Genomic DNA, 10,402 nt, shown 5'->3' on the forward strand with positions numbered 1-10,402 from the left:
CAATTCCCTTGACTTGTACCATATGTCCCCGTTTTAGGTGAACAATTTACTTGCCTTTGTATGCGTTTTTGACACCTGCCTTTTTGCGAACACCTGCTCATGATTTCGTCGGAAAAAGACTGCCCCCCGATCCCAAAAATTATATATGTGGGCATTGCCGTTCAGCCCTTTTAATTACATTTGTTTTAGGCGGTGGGGGGCGGGGGGGGGGGAGGGGGGAGTTTTCGGGCCGAAGTCTTTACATAGTCTGAATCTTACTATGGACTCTGCTTTTGGCAGATTTGTCTTATGATTATGGAACTGTTTTTGTCGCTTATATTGGTTTAAGTCAACAATGTTTGTCCGGATGCAGAGTTTTTTATGAGAGGCAGATAGTGATTGTTTGGGAAGATCGTGCATGTATTGGTTCGATAGCGTACGTACAGGTGGAACGTGTGTGACAATCCTCAATGTACAAATTATTCTTAATGTAAGAAATGTTACATTAAGGTTTACGTGTTAACTGTTAATTTAAAAAATATTACATTAGGAGTAACAACCCGCAACCCTTAATGTAAAAATTAGTTTTTTTACATGAAGGGTTAATATCGTGCATATCGCCCCTTATTGTAAACAAAGTTTGATTGGAAACTACTACTCTGGAAGGTGATGAGCATCAGTTGTCGGCTCCAGTCGCAGATCGCGACACAAGTGGAACATCGTCAACTGTAGATCAGGTGCGGGTGCTGAGGGTGCTGCGGTCAAGGTCGAAGGTTAACTCAGACCCAGAGTAATATAAATGACAAATACAACTGGGATTGTGCTTTAGCCAACAATACTGTAAATTTGAAGAAGAGAATGATTCAAAACCCTTTTTAATTTCTTAAGGTTTTTTATTTGTACTGGTGTTGAACACGTTTTTCAAATTAAATATCAACCAATTCACAGACTCAAATACAAATTCTCCCGGAATTTCTGGTGTTTACATAAGTTATGGTGAACAGTTTGTTTATTGTAGTTCCCCACAAGCGATGGTTATCTTCTGATCCTAACAAACCCAAGAGACGCAATTCTGCACAGCTACGTTCAGCGCCGTGGACGACTGGGCTGTCAGAGCCTTCTTTATAAATAACGAAAGTAAGGAATGATCTGTTTCCCTGAACTCATCATTGCCATAGCTCTTTGACGTCTTTACGGATGTCTCGTTAAACAGTGAAGAGTCAATAGGATGTCCATTCCAAATAGGCAAGGTTTACCAACAAATCAGTTTGCAACACAAACTTCCATTCATTTTACAATGAAATACAGTTAAAACACCGTTGTGTCGAACTAACGCTTGTCTCGAAGTAAAAGCTTGATCTCTGTGTATTCGTTCTTTATCCATTATAATCGGTTGTGTCAAACCTCGGATAACTCGAAGTATTGACGTAGGTCCCTTCAAATTCAGCTGTTTACAGAATTGAAGTGAGTGAGTGAGTGAGTATGGTTGTACGCCCCATTTATCAATATTCCAGCAATATCACGGCGAGGGACACCAGGAATGGTCTTCACACATTGTACCCATGTCGGGAATCGAACCGAGGTCTTCGGCTTTACAAGCGAACGCTTTAACCACTAGCCTTCCCTACCGCCCCTTTACAGAATTGAAATGAAAATAAACATTTGAAGGAAAAGAACCAGATGAACTTTTTTTGTACTCCAGCAATGCATGTATAAAGAAAAATACGTGACTAGATGAACAGGTGAACACGTGAACACGCGAACAAATGATATCGTCACTAATTGATCGTGATTCATAAACTCATGCTTATGATATAGTCGGAATCGTACAGTGGTTTTGGTGGAGATTTCATGGGAGAGATATCAGGCAATAAATACTTACTTTTTCATTCAAATTGTGAGAATAGCGGGTGCTTCCGGTAGGGCAGGGCATGCTTACTCTTTTCACGAACACCTTGAGTCATCAAACGATTTCTAGTGGTCCATTTACATAACATTCACAGTTAGTTTGCCCTTTACGCCAAATGTTTCGGTGGATAATCTAGACTGGTTATTAATCTCTGGCATTGGCAATTTATATCAATGGCTGTGGAAAGGGCTTTGTCGCTTTTATTCCAATAACAAGTATTAATATAGTTTTAATATGGGTCCTAATTTCGACATTGTTATAAATGCCGCACTCGAAACACCAAGACGTAGTCGTGTTTGTAGACGTCGCAGCTGAACACGCCTCTCCCAGGCATGGTTCCTGCCACTGCACGGTTATCACTATTCAACTGTAAAGTTGCCTGCAAATAATCGAATCCGAGTAAGGCACTCTATTGGTTGATAGCATGAGCAACGATTAGGACTGGGACGGGTAACTCGGGTACCCAAGTCATTTGGGTACTGAGTAGGTCCAGGGTTCCCACAGGACTACCCGGACCCGTGGTTAGTCACGTGATATATTGTCTAATGATTAAACTTATCTGGAACTCTATGGCTACACTACAAGTCATTAATATTCGCATTTCTTTCTGACTATGCACCCATTCCTTCTGATTTTTCATATGGTTGAACTTCAGTGTATGCATGACCAGATTGTATAATAAATATATCGAAATATATCGAAATACGTTTTGCCAGGGCAATGCTAAAATTGTTCCCAATCGGACATTTTGCGAGAGCTCCTGAGACCTACAGTTGGTACGCGGGTAGGTTCGGGTAATAGGGGGGCGGGTAGGTTCGGGTAATAGGGGGGCGGGTACCCGCGTAGTAAATTTGGACTCGTCCCAGCCCTAGGAACGATCCACTCAGTGGAGGTGCGATGGCACACAATCAGCCACGTTACATATTGCACACCCTGTCCCAACAACATTATCGCATTTTGCAAGGAATGTTTAGGATACATTCTGCCTGGAATCCTCGGGTCCTCAGAAAGATAATTTCGTCGCTGAATATGTTTTTCTCAGCTTTGAAAGAAAATTATACAAATATTCTGCCATGTATTTATGATCACTGAATGAGCATCGTAATTGAATCAGCGAGTGAGTTGCGGTTAGCCTCGCTTTGGAAAGCACCCCAGTAATGTCACGGTGCAAACAAGACAACATGAGAAACCATTCATCTGTATTTTGTTGTGTCAGTTTTCTACTGGCCGCCATGATTGTGCTTATTGTCACTTACTGTATATATCTATATTTGTATAGATGTTCTTCTGTCAATTAGGTGGCAATTGTGTACATAAGAATCATTATATTAATATTGTATTTGTTCTATGTGACGATAATCACTTCTATTGTAATGGTGGTGCAGATATTGTTTCAGTCTCATGTTGGAATATGCATGGATATGACATCTGTTTCATGTGCATGCTACCCTATACAGATAGTAACCCACGAGGGGGCTGTGTGAATGCCCTCCTACAGATAGTAGCCCACTAGGATCTGTGTGAATGCTACCCTACAGATAGTAACCCACGAGGCGGCTGTGTGAATGCTAAACTACAGATAGAAACCCACGATTGGGCTGTGTGAATGCTAAACTACAGATAGAAACCCACGATTAGGCTGTGTGAATGCTATCCTACAGATAGAAACCCACGAGGGGGCTGTGTGAATGCTACTCTACAGATCGTATCCCACGATTGGGCTGTGTAAATTCTACCCTTCAGATAGTAACCCACTAAGGGGCTGTGTGAATGCTACCCTACAGATAGTAACCCACGAGGCGGCTGTGTGAATGTTTGCCTACAAAATGTAACCCACGAGGAGGCTGTGTCAATGCTACCCTGCTGAAAGTAGCACACGAGGCGGCTGTGTGAATGCTACTCTACAGACAGTAACCCACGATTGGGCTGTGTGATTGCTAACCTACAGATAGAAACGCACGAGGGGGCTGTGTCAATGCTACCCTACAGAAAGTAGCCCACGAGGCGGCTGTGTGAATGCTACTCTACAGACAGTTACCCACGATTGGGCTGTGTGATTGCTAACCTACAGATAGAAACCCACGTGGCGGCTGTGTGAATGCTACCCTACACATAGTAACCCACGAGGCGGCTGTGTGAATGCTACCGTACAGGCTAGTAGGCTACTACCGTCTGTGTTAATGGTAACCTACAGATAGAAACTCACGAGAGGCTGTGTGCCATCATATCCCAATTACGTGGATCGATGCTCACGATGTCTATCAATGGATTGTCTTGTCCAAACTCGATACTGATAGTGTTGAGTCATTGTGGGTAGAATAAAACATTGATAGAAATTACGACAAGATCAAAAGAGTGTTCTTTTGAGGTTTCCTTTATAGTTCTTACATAAAACATATTGATTCAGGAATCTAGAAAAATATACTATTAATATACCAGGGCACATTGACTGATATCACTATGTTATCAAAACATCAAAGCATATATTCCAAATAATAAAAAAAACAAGGTCAAGATACCAAGCGGCAACAATCCCTTTTATGCTACTTCAACCTGAAATATATAAGGTATTCCTTACAACTGTCACATGACAAAAAGTCTGAGGGAAAGAGAACAGATTATAAAAAATTCAATCTAGATTTACAAAATATAAATATATATATTTGAAACTTAACAAACACATACACCATTTAACATATTCACAAAAATATGTCAGCTAAATACACACACGCTATGGATAGCATGTCCAAAATCGTAATTATATTCCAGTGAAAACATACTTGCCTTCAATTCAATCTGGACAGCAGTAGGTCGCGGGTGATCTCCCTTAGTTTAACCATTGCAAAGCAACATGTTATCGTTTGGTGAATCCCACAAAGAGCTATCAACAGTAGAAACGTTAATGTAAATACCCATGTCTGTTTGCTGGTATAGTACTGTTCTACACCTATATATGTACGTATTTTAACGTTACATTGTTACATCTAAAGATATATTGGTGCAACACAAAAACGTAATTTACATACTACACGTTAAACAAGATCTAGCCAGCAGTATTTCACGGCTTATCTCCCTTAGTTTAACCATTGCAGCAGTTTACAAAGCATCATGTTATCGTTTCATGAATCCCACAACGAGCTGTTCTATATATGTACATATATTAACGTTACATCTGAAGAGATATTGATGCAACTTACACAAAAACGTAATGTTGTGATCAATCAGTAGTCCGGAAATGGGAATTTACATACTTCATGTTAAAAAACAAATCTCTTGATATTTAGACTAACAGTGTATTGATATGTAGACTAAAAGTGTATTATTCTCGGCTACATCGGTTTCTCAAAGCCCATAAATCTTCAAATGACCAAGATCAGTTGTGCATGCCAACGGTAATACACAGAGAGCACAATGTATTCACTGCCAGCATGAATATATTCAATAATAAAATAGTAGTTAATCCAAACTGTACCTTTCTGTTATAACCTCGATAATTGATATGGTCTTTAATAACAGCCACAGACCTTTGATGTATTAAGAATCACATTTAACCATTCTTGACATGTTGTATTCATTCATAGTTGATATTTCGTTTCGTTCTTGTACGACAGGTTTTGAAATTTACATTAACTGCAAAACAATCGCCATTACAGTGCATGCAACATCTGTGTCATACTTCGATCATGACTGACAACATTGAAAACTTCAAATAATTATACGTGTGGCCTGGTTTCAGACATTGGACTCTGTGTTGTACATGTAGAGTGTATTGCTGATGATTGAGACTATTCTACCGATTGTAGTCGGTGAAGGATCCTGTGATGTTGTGGCCTGATATCAGTTCCACTCTTGACTCTAAGGTTGAAGGACGACCAGCATACATCTTGACCCACATGGGTCTGTCAAGGGCAACATCTGTGACGGTGGTGTACACTGTGTTATCAGTAGCATTAAGAACTTGGATTTTGTTATTGGAGCCATCCAACAAGAAACCCAGTTGTAGGTCATAGGATTGTCCAACTGTGTTTTGAATGAGAGGGTGATCAGTGAGGAGGGTGTTGTTGAAGAACACCCGGAGACACAGCTGCTGCTTGTGCTTTAGGCATGTAACAACACGTACACTCAGTCCAGTGACTTGACTCCAGCCAGCATCTACAGGGGAGGCGGTCAGAGTTTTCTCCAGTACCGTCGTATTGTCCGGTATCACTGTTTGTAGAGAGAACGTAAGGTTTACTTGATACATGTAAAGCTGACCGTGACTGTTTCGGACCATCAGAGGTCTGGATGCCAGACATGAGTTGATTTCTTGAACCCGACATCCTGTATCAGGAGGAGTGACGGCTGGTGAGATGTTGGTAATTACATGCTCAGATACGCTTATACCATCACTAGCCATTCCTGAGTCCCAATCCAACATAGGGCCTGTGTAAAGAGTAACATTCATGATAGATACAAATACATGCCATTGTAGTGAACAGGAATTAGTTCTCACAGTTTCCGATTCACAATTAAGTCAAATTAGAAAAACAAAATCCATGATTTATAAACATTAAAAGAAATTTCATCTGGTTGTGCAATACATTTTCCTGTACCACGACAAAGGATTAAACAAATGTCAGCTGTGGATCCTAATTGAGCAAAGCCTCTTGTTACTGTTAGATATATCACACTAGAGATATGTATTGATAGGCGTCACACAGAAACTTCAATGAATGAAGTATCATCAATGATACAGAACAATCATGGGGTACAACTCACATGTTATCTCCTGGTCTGACATCCTCCTGTCCATCTCCACCATTGAAAAAATACATAGGACTTGTAACTTCTACAAAATATATATGCAAATATATAAGTAAATGCTCCTGTCTGGTGTAACACGCCTACATATACTCTTCAACAAGAGGGGCGGTGTGGTGGTCTCATGGTCAAAGAGTTCGTTCTACATGTCGATGGCCCGGGTGCGAATCCCCACGTGGATATAATGTTTGAAGCCCATTGCTGGTGTCCCTCGCCGTGATATTGCTGGATTACTGAAACACACCCTCCCCGACTTGGTCTGAAAGGACATGTTGGCCAGACAGGCCGAAGAAATAAGAGAAGAATATGTTTGGTCAAAGGCCTCGGTGAGGCAGGACTTGTGGGTAGTTAAGCAAAGGTAGTTTAATGGGCAAGTGGAGTTGCAACCAGCAGCAGCAGCGATGGACGAATAGTCTCGCGAGCAGCAATAGTGATAATAATAAATATCCCCCTGAACAGCAGGAGCCTATAAATTTGGTGATTTCAATAAACTGTAGAAAATAGCATATGCTTAGTGAGCCCACAAGTACTCTGTTCAAGAAAAAGAAACATTCATTGTTATAATACAATAAGTACACGGAAATGGACAGCAACAGTTGAAATTGACATGAGGCAAGGAAGGGAAATGTAACTGAAATGTGATGGATATGCAAGAAAAAAGTATAGTGATGACGTAACCAGTATAGGGGTTAGACGATGTGACGTCAGCATAAAGTGGATTGGGGGAGAATGATGTCATAGTGTGAGCAAGGGGAAAGAGTATAAACAGGGTTGTACTTGCTGTTTCCCAGACTTGCGCTCGGCATTAAAGAGGTCGGAAACAGTGGTCGGCTCGAAGTCAGTAAACTGTGTGTGAGTGGGGATCAAGCACACACACACGCATGCGCACACACACACACTAACACACACACACACTAACACACATGCAACATTTGGTGAATAACACGAAATATGATATGTTCTAATTTTCTACAACCTACATGTAGGGAACTCTTCAGGTTCCAGTGTGATGGCAGTGTATGGTGCAGTATCTGGAACACCATGCGGTCTCTCTCTTGGGGAGAACGTGACTGATCTGACCATTCCTGCTGCCTTCATATTATCTTGAAGATGGTTTATATTTGCTTGGACAAAGTTGACTCCAGTTCTGACAAAGGGTACCTTCTGCAGTGTCTCCTCCAACATGGCTCGCTAGGAGGCAGTTGATGACCCCAAAACTTGTAGGTCTTCTATCTTGTCAGCTTTACTTCTCATGTGTCTTGTGTAATCAGTGGAAGATTTAACTCTAGTCTGCAAATCTCTTGTTGACTCCAACGCCTCCTTTGTCAGCTTAAGATTCTGAGCAGATTTTCTTTCAACATCTGATAGGAGAACTGTTCTTCGTTGCTTCAATTCATTGCTGAGATTGTCAAAGGTTTTGTTGATATCATCTATTGCTACCCTCTTTGACATTTCAATGTTCACTATCATCTGCAATAATTCTTCTTCTGCTTTTCCCAATCTCTCTGACTTCTCTTTCATCTTGACAAAAAATGTCATCTGAGGATTTTGACCATTCTTGGTGTGCTTCATCCACAGACACAACGTTGTGCCCCTTCCCTTTATCGTGATCTACTACAGTGCAGGACACACAGACGGCCTTGTCACAAGTGTGGCAGTAAAACTCTAGAGGGTGTTGGTGCTGACTGCACTGATGAAGACGACGTAAACTATGTACAGGTCGTCCCTTCATCTCATCAAAGGTATTTATAGTGTGGGCTTTTGTTGTTATATTCCTTCTGTGAGCATTCAAGCAGAGTGAACAGAGAAATACCCCACAGTTGTCACACTGGGCTACAGCTGTTTCCTTGTCAGGACAATCTGTACATGGCAGACGGAGACCTTTCTGAATCTTGAGGTAGTCCAGAGTCTTCAGGATGACAGTCTCTTTGGGCAGAGATTTCACCCCACCAGGCAGATTATGTCGGTGTCGACACATGGGGCAGGATAGGGTTGCAGCACCTCCACTGCAGGTTTCCAGACAGGGTTGACATATGGACTGTACACAACATGGCATACGACGGGGAATTCGTGTTGCGTCATCAAAGTGTTCTGTACATATTGGGCACTCTGTCAGAAGATCCTTGATCGCAGCCACTGAGACAAGATCCGACATGTTTGTCTGGGAAAAGACATAATGATCATGATCATTATATATGAACTTGAATGAACTTTCCATGTATCAAACAATCTTTGACGGGATAAGGGCGACCTGTACCATTCATATGCGGATAGAAACCAGGAAGTAAATAGATATTTAAAACACGTTATTAAAGTAGTGGTCAAACAGAAAATCTAAATTTAAAATCTATTTTATTTTTAATTCAAAGGCAACTTATGAATAACGAAATTAGGTCGCAAGGCATTCTCGAGTCGATGTTTCTGACAACACGAAGATAGAGTATTAGACTTTGACGGGCATTTGGGGGAGGGGGGGGGGGGGGGGGGGGGGCTATATCATTGAGGTGTTGATAACAACCAGCAAGTAACTGTAGATTCACATCAATCTATTCACTATCCCAGCACATAACAAAATACATACCGTACGAGGAATGACAGAAGAGAGAGCTTGTACAGAAGGCGTCTCTATGTGCACGTACACAGACAGGACTCGAACAACGCCTTTTCCGTACACGCGCAGTAGCTACTTCCGTTTTAAGGACAATCCGTGATTCATGTGCAGTCTCATACAACAGAAAAGTAGGTCAGCCGTTAACAGTGTAGATCGATTACTCCGTGTCAGATGAACAGACTTTCCGCTGTTTCAAAAAGGTTGAAAATAAACTCATGTTTGTATCTTATCTCAGTGATTGGAGGCCCAATCTACCAATAAAATCAAAATCCCTGTCTACAAACCATTATTATTTTTACTGGAACTGATGTCTCTCTCTCTCTCTCTCTCTCTCTCTCTCTCTCTCTCTCTCTCTCTCTCTATCTCTCTCTCTCTTTCTCTCTCAAAACACAATCAGAGCAGCGATTCCAAGTAACTTCTATTCAAATGATAGTCATAGGTACGCTCACCTTTTTGCGAACACCTGCTCATGATTTCGTCGGAGAAAGACTGCAGCCCGTGTCCCAAAAGTTATATATGTAGACATTGCCGTTCAATCTTTTTATTTTTATATATATTTTAAGAGGGAGGGGTGTACGCGGCAGAAGTCTTTCCATAGTCTGAATCTTACAATGGACTCTACTTTGGGCAGATTTGTCTTATGATTACGGAACTATTTTTGTCGCTTATATTTGTGTAAGTGGACAATGTTTGTCCGGGTGAATAGTTTTTTTATAAGAGGCAGAGAATGCTTGTTCGGGCAGTTCGTGCAAGTGTTGGTTCGATAGCTTTCGTACAGATGGACCCTGCTTGTATTGGTGGATAGTGTGTGTATGTGCAGACAATACGTCTATGGATTGCTCGTGAGTGTATGGGTAGGAAGTGCTTTAAGTTTGGCAAGTGATTGTATGAGTGACTGGTGATTGTTTTATTGGATGGTGCCTTCTGCCAAGAGTGACTAAGGGACTACAAGGGGAGAAGGCTTAAGTTTAAGTACGGTGTGTATGGCCATCACTCACATCCACGACTACAGCGACTACGGCTACGGCGTTACGTCATGTTAAACCAACTATGCTTTACAAGTGAGTGCGTAGTTGGCTTTGACACCGTTTTGAACAGTACTG

General features: G+C 41.4%; 2 protein-coding genes across 2 annotated transcripts; both read right to left on the bottom strand.

Moving 5' to 3' along the window:
- Window positions 1-3,611: 3,611 nt before the first annotated feature.
- LOC125380067 lies at window positions 3,612-6,921 on the bottom strand. The gene is made up of 2 exons (XM_048396279.1): window positions 6,647-6,921; window positions 3,612-6,310 (listed from the first exon to the last, which is right to left on the bottom strand). The coding sequence occupies exons 1-2, from the start codon at window positions 6,687-6,689 to the stop codon at window positions 5,679-5,681; spliced, it is 675 nt and encodes a 224-aa protein (XP_048252236.1). The 5' UTR covers window positions 6,690-6,921; the 3' UTR covers window positions 3,612-5,678.
- Window positions 6,922-7,611: 690 nt separating this feature from the next.
- On the bottom strand, window positions 7,612-9,350 carry LOC124135257 (tripartite motif-containing protein 45-like). Its single transcript, XM_046500525.2, has 2 exons — window positions 9,270-9,350; window positions 7,612-8,849 (listed from the first exon to the last, which is right to left on the bottom strand). Exon 2 carries the CDS (start codon window positions 8,841-8,843, stop codon window positions 8,142-8,144), a length of 702 nt encoding a protein of 233 aa, XP_046356481.2. The 5' UTR covers window positions 8,844-8,849; window positions 9,270-9,350; the 3' UTR covers window positions 7,612-8,141.
- Between the last annotated feature and the right edge of the window lie 1,052 nt (window positions 9,351-10,402).

The sequence above is a fragment of the Haliotis rufescens genome, unplaced genomic scaffold (assembly GCF_023055435.1).
Source record: "Haliotis rufescens isolate VD_foot unplaced genomic scaffold, xgHalRufe1.0.p SCAF_15, whole genome shotgun sequence".
NCBI classification, from domain to species: Eukaryota; Metazoa; Mollusca; class Gastropoda; order Lepetellida; family Haliotidae; genus Haliotis; species Haliotis rufescens.